The sequence below is a fragment of the Chrysochloris asiatica genome, unplaced genomic scaffold (assembly GCF_000296735.1).
Source record: "Chrysochloris asiatica unplaced genomic scaffold, ChrAsi1.0 scaffold00151, whole genome shotgun sequence".
Classification (NCBI taxonomy): Eukaryota; Metazoa; Chordata; class Mammalia; order Afrosoricida; family Chrysochloridae; genus Chrysochloris; species Chrysochloris asiatica.
In genome coordinates this window covers 4,201,501-4,215,724 of record NW_006408669.1, presented here as the reverse complement: position 1 = coordinate 4,215,724, position 14,224 = coordinate 4,201,501, and the positions used below count along the sequence as shown (strand labels likewise).

The following is a 14,224-nucleotide window of genomic DNA, read 5'->3' as shown; positions in this document are numbered from 1 at the left end:
AATGGAGTTCTGGTGTGGCACTGTGGGCTAATGCGTCAGACTGCAAAGTAATTTGAACTGCAAGGTCAGTGGATCAATCTCACCAGCAGCTCCTTGGAAACCCTATATAGGGTCGTTATGGGTCGGAATCGACTCGACAGCACTCAACAACATATATATGTGTGTCTGTATGTGTGTGTATTTATATCTATCTATCTATCTATCTATCTATCTATCTATATACACACACACACATACACATATATGGTGGTGGTGGTTATGTGCCATGGAGTCAGTTCCAACTCATAGTGACCCTGTATAGGGTTTCCAAGGCTATAAATCTTTATGGGAGCAGAAAGCCTCATCTTTCTCCCATGGAACGGCTGGTAGTTTTGAACTGCTGACCTTGAGGTTCATAGCCTGATTTGTAACCACTATGCTACCAGAGAGATATATGTCTATATATCTATATCTATCTATATATGTATCAGTATATGTGTGTGTATGTATACACACACACACACACACACACACACACATACAGATACATATATCTCCACCACTTGTCTGTCAGTTTGTCATACTGTGGTGGCTTGCATGTTGCTGTGATTCTGGAAGTTATGCCATTAAGTATTTTAAATACCAGCAGGGTCAACCATGGTGGACAGGTTTTAGCTGAGCTTTCAGACAAACACAGACTAGGAAGGAGAGATGGACTACTTCCAAATATGTGTCACTGAAAACCTTATGGACAGCAGTGACACACTGTCAGATAGCACCAGAATATTGACTATTTAAACATGATGATGAACACCAGAATATTTCAGATACAGTACTGGAAGATGAGCCCCTCAGATTGGGAAGGAACTCAAAACATGGCAGGGGAAGAACTGCCTATTCACAGTAGAGTTGCCCGTGATGACATAAATGGTGTAAAGCCTTCGAGACCTTCATTTGCTGATGAGGCACACTCAAAATGAAGAGAAGAAGCTATAAACATCCACTAGAAATCTAGGAAAACTAGAAGTAGTAAAAAATGAAATGGAACACATAAACATTGATATCCTATGCATTACTGAGCTTAAATGCCATTTTAAATCTGACAATCACATGGTTGACTACTACACAGGGAATGACAAATTGAAGAGGAGTGGCATCGTATTCATCATCAAAAAGAACATATCAATATCTGTCTTGAAGTACAACGCTGTCTGTAATAGGATAACATCCATATGCCTACAAGGAAGATCAATTATTGTTCAAACTTATGCACCAACAATTAAAGCCAGTGGTGATGAAATTGAAGAATTCTATCAACTTCTTCAGTCTGATAGTCATCAAACATGCAATCACAATGTACTGATAATTGTTGTTGTTGTTAAGTGCCATCGAGTCGGTTCCGACCCATAGCGACCCTGTACAGGGTTTCCGAGGGTGTAAATCTTTACGGGAGTAGAAAGCCTGATCTTTCTCCCGCGGAGCAGCTGGTAGTTTCGAACCGCTGACCTTAAGGTTCGCAGCCCGATTCGTAACCACTACGCTACCAGAGCTCCTTGTACTGATAATTACTGGTAATCAAATACAAAGGTTGAAAACACAGAAGAAGGATCAGCAATTGGGAAATATGGCCTTGGTGATTAGAAATGATGTTGAAGATCGCATGACAGAAATTTGCAAGACCAATGACTTCTTCATTGCAAATACCTTTTTAAACAACATTAAAGATGTCTATACACATGGACTTCACCAGTCGGGATACACAGAAATTAAATTGCCTACATCTGTGGAGAGAGACAGTGGAAACGCTCCATTATCAGCCAAAACAAGGCCAATATCTACTGCAAGTAAAATTTTACTAAAGATAATCCCCAAAACGGGTGCAAACATACATTGACAGAGACCTGCCAGAGGTTCAAGCCAGATTCAGAAGAGGATGTGGAACGAGGGATAGCATTACTGATGTAAGATGGAACTTGGCTGAAGCAGAGGATACTAGAAAGATGTTTACCTGTGCTTTACTGACGATGCAAAGGCTTTCAATTGTGTGGATCATGACAAGCTATGGACAACAGTATTCCAGAGCACTTAATTGTGCTCATGAGGAATCTTTACACAGAACAAGAGGCAGTTGTTCGAACAGAACATGGAACATTGAATGGTTTAAAATTATGAAAGGTGTGTGCCAGGGTTGTATTCTTTCACCAAACTTACTCAATGGGTATGCTGAGCAAATAATCGGAGAAGGTGGATTCTATTAAGAAAAACATGGCATCAGAATATGCTGATAATACAACCTTGCTTGCTGAAAGTGCACAGGACTTAAAATATTTACTGATGAAGATCAAAGAACACAGCCTTCGGTATCGGTTGTACCTCAATGCAAAGAAAACAGAAATCCTCATCACTGGACTAATCAATAGCATCAAGATAAACAGAGAAAAGATTGAAGTTGTCGTAGACTTAATTTTGCTTGGATCAACCATCAACCCTCATAGAAGTAGTGGTCAAGAAATCAAACAACGCATTGCAAATCTGCTGCACAAGAAGTTTTTAAAGTGTTGAAGAGCAAAACTGTTGGTTTGAGAACTAAGGTGTGCCTGACCCAAACCATGGTATTTTCAATATTCTGATATGCATGTGAAAGTAGGATGGTGAATAAGGAAGACAGAATTCATTCGAGTTATGGTATTGGAGGAGAATATTGAAAGTACCATAGCCTACCAAAAGAATAAATAAATCTGTGTTTGAAGAAGTACAGCCAGAATGCTCTTTGGAAGCCAAGATGGGCAGACTTCATCTCTCGTACTTTGGACAACTGTCAGGAGGGACCAGTCCCTGGAGAAGGATATCATACTTGGTAAAGTGGAGGGTTAGAAAAAAAGAGCAAGACCACTAACTAAATGGACTGGCACAGTGGCAGCAGCAATGGGCTCAAACGTTGCAATGATTGTGAATTTCGCAAGGGACAGGGGAATGGTTTGTTCTGTTGTGCATAGGGTCGCTATGAATTGGTACTGACTTGATGGTACCTAACAACAACAACATATATATGTGTACATACATATAAATAAAGGAGTCCTGATGTGGTGCTGTAGGATAAGCACTTGACTGCAAGGTTGGTTTGAACCGAAAGCTGGGTGGTTCAAATTCATCAGCTGGTCCTCGGAAATCCTATGCAGGGTTGCTACGTGTTGTAACCAACTCGATGGCACTTAACAGCACATATACAAACCATCCTATAACTATTCTAACTCTGTATCTTTTAATAAACCATGAAAGAAAAAAGAACTTTACAAAATACTGCAGAATTAAAATAAGAGTAACACATATATACTGTACTTATTAAGCTCAGGAGGTAATTTTAATGGACAAAGTCACCTAATATTTTTACCTAGGGCTGAAACTGTTCTTGTTAAGTTCTGTCAAGCCAGTTCTAACTCATAGTGACCCTGTATAGGGTTTCCAAGGAGCAGCTGATGGGTTTGAACCACCAACCTTGAGGTTAGCAGTCCAGTGCTTATCCTACACACCACACACCAGGACTGCGGGGCTGAAACTAGCAATCCCCAAATTAAGGTTACCTATATAACTGTAGGATAAGTGAGCTCTGGTAGCGTAGTGGTTACGAATCGGGCTGCAAACCTTAAGGTCAGCGGTTCGAAACTACCAGCCGCTCCACGGGAGAAAGATGAGGCTTTCTACTCCCGTAAAGATTTACACCCTCGGAAACCCTATACAGGGTCGCTATGGGTCGAAACCGACTCGATGGCACTTAACAACAATATAACTGTAGGATAAGCACTGGTCCACAAGGTTGGTTGTTCAAATCCACCAGCCGCTTCTTGGAAACCCTAAAGAAAGTCTCTAAAAGTCAGAACCTACTTGATGACAGTAAACAACAAATATATAACCCTACTGTGTTTTATTTCAAATTTATTCTGAAAACTGTGGGGAATTCTACCTCTAGCTCATCTCTCTGGCACTTTAAATCACAGATTACCTGTGGGAACATCTCAATAAGAGCTCAGCATTCGTAAACTAGGGAAAATCTGGCACTCACTGACCCTGCAAGGCTTCTTTCTAATCACGTCCCCTGCATATTGTATGGCCCTGACTCTTTTTCAAAATGAACTTTATTTTGCTTTAGGAAAGCAGAACACAAGAGAGTGTAAAAAATTCTATTATGAAACCAAATTACTCTAGGGTCCTTTTAACAACGAGATTTTAAATTTACTTTAAATACAGAAGTTATTTATAAATACTGCACTGTTTAGAGTTTTAAGTAAGGTCTCTCATAAGAAAACCTATCTGTATTACTGTTTTAGTTCTGAAATTAATGACTACTTATGTATATTCTTTCTTCCTTTATTAGTCTATATATATTCCTATGAAAGTAGAGATCTAAGTTGTTCACCTAAACCTAGAATAAGTCAAAACATAAAAGAAGCAAAAGTGATAGATAAATAATACCTAAATTCGCTTATTTCACTAGATACAGATTTTTGAACAACAACAAAAAAATCTAGGGATAGCCATTCCCTTTACAAAAGAAATCAACAGCTAGGCTTCTTCTACATGACACATACCTATAGAGAATTTTAATGAGCTGGCACCAAAGCTCAGGTCCAGTGACATAGTGAATTAGATGACTGATTTGACGTCTAGTCAGAGCGGCTTTGACTTACACTTATAGAATCTGGCAGCAACGTAACCAGCAGGAGTTCCCAGCAGGACCCATAAGACCACAGCACAAGTCATCAGGGCACCTCTGTTGGCAGGTGACAAAAATCCCAGGCAAGCAAAAACTAAAAAATAAACAATGTAAGGTTATGACAAAATGTATTACTGATTCCTCTGTTGTGAAATGATAAAAGATACTCTTATTTTTCAAAAAAGAAAACAAATACAACTTCATGAAAAACATATACTACACTGCCATGCAGCAACGCCGAATCTTAGAAAAATGTAATGTACTGTATTCATTTGATCACACATATGGCAAATTCCACTTTGAAAGTTTTGTATCAAAGTCCTTACGATCCCATCTTTTTCTTTACCTGGGAAGGCTGAACAAATGCTTGAGAGGCCTTCTGCTTATCTGAGATTCAAGTATAACTTTAAAATGGAACATATTTATATAAATAACACCCCCAATATGAATTATACTTAGATTCTGCTTTAAAACAATACTAGTGCTTTTAGGGTGAAATATTGTTACAGCTTTATGAGGTATCAACCTTTGGGCAGAGTTAATCCTTCCTTGAGTCATTTATGAAGTCCTGGTGTGGCATTGTAGGGTAAGAATTTGACCATAAAGTCAGTTTGAACTGCAAGGTTAGCTGTTCAAACTCACCAGCTACTACTAGGAAACCTTATATAGGGTCACTAAGAGTCACTTAACAACAACACAGCAATTTTTAATTTGCAGTTAACACTTACATAGAGTTACAAAAGTCATAATTAAAATTTGTGTCCCAGATCCTAGAAAGACTGATAGCAGCATCCCTTTTCTTGGGGGACGGAAAATATCACCATGAACCAGTTTCCAACCAAATTCTTCCTGGGCATCCTCCTAAAAAGGGAATGAACGTGAATTAATTTTCATGTGGCACCATTACAAAAAGTAGACAGTTCATTTACCACTGAGCATGTTGCTGCAAAAAATTTTTTTAAATTTTAACGTTAGAGTCAATTTCAAGTCTGAACTATAAAACTTGACTTGGAACTTTATATGGCTTTGTTGAGTTACTTTTAAAGGGCTGTTGTATAATGAGGTGTATAAATATAGCTATTTAAAAACACTAAAATGAAATAAAAAAACAATGTGTTATTTACCTAGTTCTACTCAATGTCAAGCTTTATAACCCAACTTGATGATTTAATTTTAAATGATATTTCATTCTTTCAGTCTATATTTATTAATCTCCAAAATAAGCAAATGATTTTAACTCTCTTCACTATACTTACTTTGCTAGTGCAGTAAACGTGGTTGCAAACACATTAGCAGTAAACTTGTATCACAAATCCAAATGGCTGAAGTAATGACATATTTTAAAGGGTGCTGTTAGCTGCTGTGGAGTGGGTCCCTGGCTCGTGGTGACCCCAACCACAACAGGACTAGACTGTTGTGAACCACAGAGTTTACACTGGCTTTGTCAGAAGTAGATCACCAGGCTTTTCTTCCTAGTCTGTGTTAGTTTGGTGGAAGCTCTGCTGAAATTTGTTCAGCATTACAGCAATCGGCAAACATTCACTGACAGACGAGTGGTGGCAATGCTTGATGTGTACTGGCTGGCAACTGAACCTGGGTCTCACGCACAGGAGGTAAGAAATCTAACACTTAATGACCACTGTCCCCAGCAGCATAGACAGTTGTTTAACCAGCATCTCATCTGTCAGTTTGTCGTACGCAGTGGCTTGCGTGTTGCTGTGATGCTGGAAGCAGAGCTATCGGTATTTTAAATACCAGAAGGGTCACCCCTGGTGTACAGGTTTCAGCTGAGCTTCTAGACTAAGATAGACTGGGAAGAAGGAGAGGCAGGCTATTTCTGAATGTTTAATTATCTACTAAAAAACTTACAAATAGCAGTGTAACGTGGCAGATAGCACTTGTTGTTGCGATGTGCCGCGGAGTCGGTTCCGACTCATAGCGACCCTGTACAGGGTTTCCTAGGCTGTAAATCTTTACGGGAGCAGAAAGCCTCATCTTTCTCTTGTGGAACAGCAGGTAGTTTTGAACTGCTGACTGTGAGGTTCAGAGTCCTATTCATAACCACTACGCTACCAGAGCTCCTTGTCAGATAGCACTAGAATAATGAATATTGAAACAGGATGACGAGCACTAGAATATTGTCAGATACAATGCTGGAAGATGAGCCACTCAGGTTGGAAGACACTCAAAACATGACTAGAGAAGAGCTGCCTCCTCACAGTGGAGTTGACTGTAAAAATGAGACTAATGGAGTAAAGTTTTGGGGACCTTCATTTGCTGATGTGGCACAACTCAAAATGAGGAGAAACAGCTGTAAACAATCATTAATAATCAGAACATGAACTGTAAGAAGTATGAATGTTGGAAAACTGGCAGTAGTAAAAAAATGAAATGAAACACATATACATCACTAGCCTATGCACTAATGAGCTGAAATGACTCTGGTATTGGCTATTTTGAATCTGACAATCGTATGGTTTACTATGCTGGCAATGACATCACATTCATCATTAAAAAGAACATTTCAAGATCTATCTTGAAATACAGTGCTGTCTGTGATAGGATAATATTGATATGTCTTGAAAGAAGACTAATTAAAACCACTATTATTCAAACTTATGTTCCAACTACTAAAGCCAGTGATGGTGAAATTGAAGAATTCTACCAACTTCTTCAGTTTAAAACTGATCAAGCATGCAATCAAGATGTACTGATGATTACTGGTGATGGGAATGCAATGGCTGCAAATACAGAGAAAGGATCAGTAACTGGAAAACACAACCTTGTGATAGAAATGATGCCTGAGAGTCCATGACAGAATTTTGCGAGAACAGTGACGTATTCATTGCAAATACATTTTTTTAAACACAAAAAGGATGACCATACACATAGAGCTCTGGTAGTGTAGTGGTTATGAATCGGGCTGCTAATCTCAAGTTCAGCAGTTGGAAACTACCAGTTGCTCCGCAGAAGAAAGATGAGGCTTTCTGCTCCCGTAAAGATTTACAGCCTCAGAAACCCTGTACAGGGTTGTTATGAATCAGAACCAACTTCACGGCACATAACAACATACACATGGACCTCATCAGATAGCATGCACAGAAATCAAACTGAATGTAACTGTGGGGAGAGATGATGGCAAAACTCCATATCATCAGTCAAAGCAAAACGAGGGGCAGACTGTGGAACAACACACCACTAACTGCTCATATGGAAGTTCAGGCTGAAGCTGAAGAAAATTAAAAGAAGTCCACAAGAGCCAAAATTCGACCTTGAACATACCCCACTTGAATTTAGGGATCATCTCAAGGACAGATTTGATACATTAGGCACTAATGACTGGAGACTGGAATAGCTGTGGGATGTCATCAAGAACATGATACAGGAAAAAAGCAAAAGGTCATTAAGAAGACAAGCAGGAAAAGACAAAAAGAGAAGCAAAAGAGACACTGAAACTTGGTAAAGACACATATGGAAAAGCAAATGGAGGAAGTAAAAGAGATGAACAGAACATTTTAAGGGGCAACTCGAGAAGACTAAGTTAAGTATTATCATGAAATGTGCAAAGATCTGGCATTAAAAAACCAAAAAGGGAGGAACATGCTTAGTGTTTTTCAAGTTGAAAGAACTGAAGAAAAAATTCAAGCCTTGACTTGGAATACTGAAGGATTCTATGGGTAAAATACTGAATGATGCAAAAAGCATCAAAATAAGATGGAAGGAACACACAGTTACTGTACCAAGAAGAAAGGATGATGTTCAAACATTTAGATACAGCATATGATCAAGAGCCAATGGTACTAAAGGAAGAAGTTCAACATACACTGAAGGCACTGGCAAAGAACAAGGCTCCGGGAATTAAATAAATAAATAAACAAACAGACGGGACTTACTGGTCAGAAAGAGACTGGAGGAACCTGTGATTGTGGCCCTCAATCACCCTTCAGGTCCAGAAAGGAACACACTCTCCTTCAACCAAGCAAAAGATAAGTATATATGGAAAACAACTTTCAGCCAAGTAGCAGATAGGTATATAAAGAGAACACAACACTAGCAAGACAGTTCACTATGAATGATGGAATGGTCATTCAAAATCCAAGGGATAACATGTACCTAAGGACAAGAAGGGATAGGAAGGAGGGTGGAAGGGAAATCGGAGCCACAGGGAAGAAGAGAGATGACTGTTGCTTCACTGAGGGAATTCTTGCTTCCTGAAAACGAAGAGGACTTACTTAATGATGAAGATCAGAGACCACAAACTTCATTGTAGGTTGCACCTCAAGGCAAAAAAAAAACAAAACAAAAAACCTCAGCACTGAACCAATAAATAGCATCATGATAAATGGAGAAAAGACTGAAGTTGTCAAAGACCACATCTTGCTTGGCTCCACAATCAACACTCATGAAGCAATAGCCAAGAAATCAAATGATGCTTCGCACTAGGCAAATCTGCCGCATAAGACCTCTTAAAGTGTTCAAGTGCAAAGATGTTAGTTTGAGGACTCTGGTATGATTGACCCAAGTTATGGAATTTTCAGTAGCTTGATATGCATGTGAAAGTTGGCCAGTGAGTAAGGAAGAATGTAGGAAAACTGCTGCATTTGAGGTATGCTGCTGAAGAAGAATATGAAAAGTACTATGGACTGCCAGAAGAGCAAACAAATCTGTGTTGGAAGAAGCATGCCAGATTTTCCTAAGAAACTACAGGATAGGCAGACTTGGTCTCTCACACTTCAGACATATTATCAGGAGGGACCAGACATGGAGAAGGACATCATGCTAGGTAAAGTGGAGGATTAGCAAAAAGAGGAAGACTCTAAGAAGATGGACTGGCAAAGTGGCAGGAGCAATGCACTCAACCTTAACAATGATTGTGAAGATTGTGAAATACAAGGCTGTATATCATTCTTTTGTACATTAGCTCCAAGTTGGGATTAACTTGATGGCACCTAACAACAATAATAAACATCTCAACTTGATTAATAGACATCTTTAAAAAACAATGAACCACAATTCATTATTATTATGTACAGAAAATGTTTATTTAGGATTTCTTTGTTCATCCCTCCCTTTAGATTGTTTTCCTTTTAAATTTTTGTAGAAATTCTTCAGTTAAGGTCTGTTTGTAGTTAAATGTTGCTGCTATTCTGAAAAAGGTTTCTTAACCACGTACTTGAAAGATGAATTTTCTGGGCACGAGATTCTAGGTCAACAGTTAATTTATCTCACCATTAAATATATTATTCCACTGTCTCTGGGCTCCATTATCAATCTAATTGTTATGCCTTTGTAGATGCACCGTCTCCTGCCCTGGCTGATTTGAAGATCTCTTTAACCCTAGTGTTCCATGGTTTCACCAGAATTGATCTCGGTGTGGATTTTTAAAATTCTATGCTTGGGTAGAGTCAGTATTGGACTGCAAGTTCAGTTTGAACTGCAAGGTTCAAACCCACTAGCTGCTCCCTGGAAACCCTATACAGAGTTGCTATGAATTAGCACTGACGACAACAACCACAATGCTTAGAAAAAATTGTGCATTTTTTATCTGTGGACTCTTACCTTTTATCTGTTCTGAAAAATTCTTAGCTGTTATTTTTGCATGTATTTTGTACTCAGTAACTAGTAATTCCAAGGAGCTCAAGCAGTGTACTAGGTTTCATATTGGTATGCCAACTGCAAGGTCAGCAGTTTGAACCTACTAGCTGCTCCTATACCTACCTACTGTGCACCAATCTACTGACACATAAAATTATGAGCAGTTCAGCTCTGAGAGTATATTTCCTTCTGTACAACACTATGATGATTACATTTCTAGAAAATATCAATTCTTAAGCATCACTTTCTTATTTGAAAACATGAATTCAAGATAACTTTTTAGAAGCAGATTCTGTCTAAAGCTATTTAAACTATTTTAAAATAAAAAATAACATCTGCTGTTGATCAGGGAGTAGTTAAAAGCTTCCACTCACCGTAGAATCTATCTGATTATATCTGGCAATATCTTTATGCAGGGTCCGTAACATAATCATAGCTACCATTCCAGATAAGAAGAGGACAATTACCAGGGAATTCATTATGCTGTAGAAATAAGCACACCATGGTTAATTTCTAGCTTAACTTTTGTAGTAATAAAATTGTCATTTAAATTGGTTATTGAATTAAATATCAACGATCAAATTAAAAATTTACACTTTATCTAAAACCCAAACAATTCAATGAACTATGTCTTTCTATGTTTACTTCTAGTGGATTTAAAAATTTATATACAGTATAATTTACGCTGTATGAGTGAGATTATTGTCCTCTGGTCAACATTATTAAATAATTGCTGTCCCTGAACCATGCAGCACAAATTGCAAGGAATTAACAAAGAACTGGTCCCTTACTCTTAAGACATTTGCTGATAATAAATGTATATGGCAAAGTAATGAGTATCAAAAGAATCAGCCAACAAAATATGAAAAGGAGTAATGGCACCAAGAATTGCTTTCTATATAAAAGTTTTGATTCATCCTTTGAATAAAATAATAATTTTAAAAAATAGTGATAATAATGGTTGCTATTTATTGAGCAATCTTACATAATAGGTAACTTGCTTTAATTTCATTATTTGATTTAATCCTCTCAACAATCACAGAGTTATGAGATAGATACTGAAAAAATGAGTGACCTTCCCTAACTTACAATCAGTGAATGAAAGCCAGGATTTGAACTCAAGTCTACCTGATTCAGAAGCCCACGCTTTTGAATACTTGGAGAGGATTAGAAAACAAATGAGATGTTCAAAGGGAAAAAAACTGAAGTACAAAACATAAAAATGAACTGTTCTCTTACCTAAACCACTGAATGTGAGTATGAGGCATAGATTCCAAAATATAGTCCCATCTTGATGCCCATCTGATACTTTTATCTTCCTATAGGGAGGATAAAACAAAATCTCTGTAAGTATTTACTGACATTGTTGTGTACTGTCGAGTTGACCTATACTGTCACAATGACCCTAGACAGGGTTTCTGACGTTATACATCTTTATGGGAACAGAAAGCCACATCTTCCTCCCATGGAGCAGCTGGTGGATTCCAACTGCTGACCTTCAGTCAAATATGAAATCCACAATACCACTAGCACCCCTTCAACTTTAGGGAATATGACGAATAAAAACTTTTGAATTCACAGCTTGTCCTTCCATTCAACCAACAAACACATTTTCTAGTTATCATAACTTGGGTCAGTTATGAGATTCAGAGAGTTGTAGATGTATTCAAATCTCATCCTGGTGTGGCACAGTGGGACAATGCACTGGAACAGCATGGTTGGTGGTTCAAATTTACTAGCCACTCCTTGGAAACCCTGTACAGGGTTGCTATGAGTTAGACCCAAATTAACAGCACTTAACAACAACAAGGGGATATCAGGAAAAGATTAAGTAGAAAATTTAAAAATATAAGAGTTCCTAACAGTATATAGGCGCTTACATTTTTAAAGTCTCAGTTCAAATTATAAAGTTATTTCAGATGTCCAAATTTAAACCCATATTTAAATTTTTTAGAAAATAACTAATGGAAAATAACTTGTTCCTTGCTTTCTTCAAGGCCATTTATCCATAACTATGCATATATCTTTCTGATTTTCCTTTTTTGTTTTGGTGTGAAGGTATATTATTTTTAATGCAGGGAGAAAGATGAGGCTATCTGCTCCTGTAAAGATTTACAGCCTCGGAAACCCTGTACAGGGTCGCTATGAGTAGGAATCGACACCACAGCACATAACCACCATTACCATGGGGCACCCAGGAGTTCTGGTGTGGTGCTGTCGGTTAATGTGCAAAGTTGGTTTGAACTGTAAGGCTGTCAGTTCAAGCTCATCAGCTACTCTTTGGAAATCCTATGTAGGGTTGCTATGGGTCACAACCAACTCAATGGCTCTTCACAACGGCCCTTAGTGGGGCACCTAAGCAGACCGCAAAGTCATAACCACAGCAAAGTGAGCATTGGCGTACAAACAGAAAATATTGTTGAAGAGCTGTTGGAAGAAAACTCCCCTAACATTATGAAAATGAGAAGACAAACACACAAGAAGCTGAAAGAACCCCAAACAAGATAGATCTCAAAAGAAAATCACCAAGACATACTGTAATCAAACTGTAAAAAATCAAAGACAACGAAAGAATTCAGACAGGGAACAATAGTTACCTACGAAGGCAGAACCTATAAGACTAAGCTCTGATTTCTGATTTCTCAGCATAAACCCAGCAGGAAAGAAGGCAGTAGGATGACATATACAAAACTCTGAAAGAAAAAAACTGCCAACCAAGAATCATCAGCAAAGCTGTCCCTCAACTACAATGTCAAAATTTGGATGCTTCCAGATAGACAGAAATTAAAGGAATTTATATAACCAGACCAATTTTACAAAAAATACTAAAGGGTATTCTCTGGATTGAGAACCAACAACAGTAGAAGACAACCTGAACTCAATTCACTCAAAAACACACATCCATATATGGTGCTGTTGTTGCTTTAAGTGCCATCCGGTCAATTACTATTCACAGCAACCTGTAGAGAGTTTCCAAGGAGCGGCTGGTGGGTTTGAACTGCTGACCTTGCAATTCAAACTGATCTTGGGTTCCAATGCATTAACCTGCAGCACTACACGAGGACTACATATTGTTTGTGTTGTTATTGTTAAGTGCTGTTGAGTCAGTTCCGATTCATAGTGGCCCTGTATAGAGTTTTCGAAGAATGGCTGCTGAACTCGAACCATTGACCCTGTGGTTCAAATCAACCTTGTATATAGCACAAGAACTCACAGCGCCATACCAAGACTTCATATAAAAAAGTATTTAAAGTAAAATAAACCTATAAGACTAAAAATAGAGAATCAGAGATATCAATTTATAACGAAGTCAACTACAAATTATAAAAAGGAAATAGTAAAGATATAGAACTTCCAAATGGTGAGGAAGTGAAGTAAATTTCAATATAAAACAGACTGTTTCAAATTGGGGGAAAAATTAATAAATTACAGGGTAACCTCAAATAAAAAGAATACACCTTCACACCAAAACAAAAAAGGAACATCAGAAAGATTTAGTAAACATTAATACAATAAAAATGACAATGAAAAGAAAATCCACAAACAAAATGAACTTAGCCCAGATAATTACGTGAACAAAGAAACCAGCAAAACAAAAAAGCACACAACAAAATGAAAGCAATTCACACGCATTGGTCATTACTCTGAATATCAATGGATTAAATGCACCAATCAAGAGACAGAAAGTAACAGAATAGATAAGAAAACAAGGTCCTTCCATATGTTGTTTATAAGAGACATGTCAAAAAGATGCACATGGCCTAAATGCCCACCACCAACAGATGAATGGTTAAACAAACTTTGGTACATACACACAATGGAATAAACGTTGAACAGTAACGATGAATCTGCAAAACACCTCACAACATGGATAAACCTGGATGACATTATGCTGAGTGAAATTGTTGTTGTTGTTTTAAGTGCAATCGAGTCGGTACC

General features: G+C 38.0%; 1 protein-coding gene across 1 annotated transcript in view; it reads right to left on the bottom strand.

Annotated features, from left to right (window-relative positions):
• Window positions 1–4,364: 4,364 nt before the first annotated feature.
• LOC102835998 (transmembrane 9 superfamily member 2-like) overlaps window positions 4,365–14,224 on the bottom strand; it is a 64,137-nt gene continuing 54,277 nt past the window's right edge. Inside the window, exons 8-12 of the mRNA XM_006870792.1 lie at window positions 11,525–11,604; window positions 10,660–10,768; window positions 5,419–5,551; window positions 4,665–4,784; window positions 4,365–4,399 (exon numbers count right to left, since the gene is read on the bottom strand). Of these exons, the coding sequence (XP_006870854.1) occupies window positions 4,365–4,399; window positions 4,665–4,784; window positions 5,419–5,551; window positions 10,660–10,768; window positions 11,525–11,604 (477 nt within the window). The remainder of the gene's footprint in view (window positions 4,400–4,664; window positions 4,785–5,418; window positions 5,552–10,659; window positions 10,769–11,524; window positions 11,605–14,224) is intronic.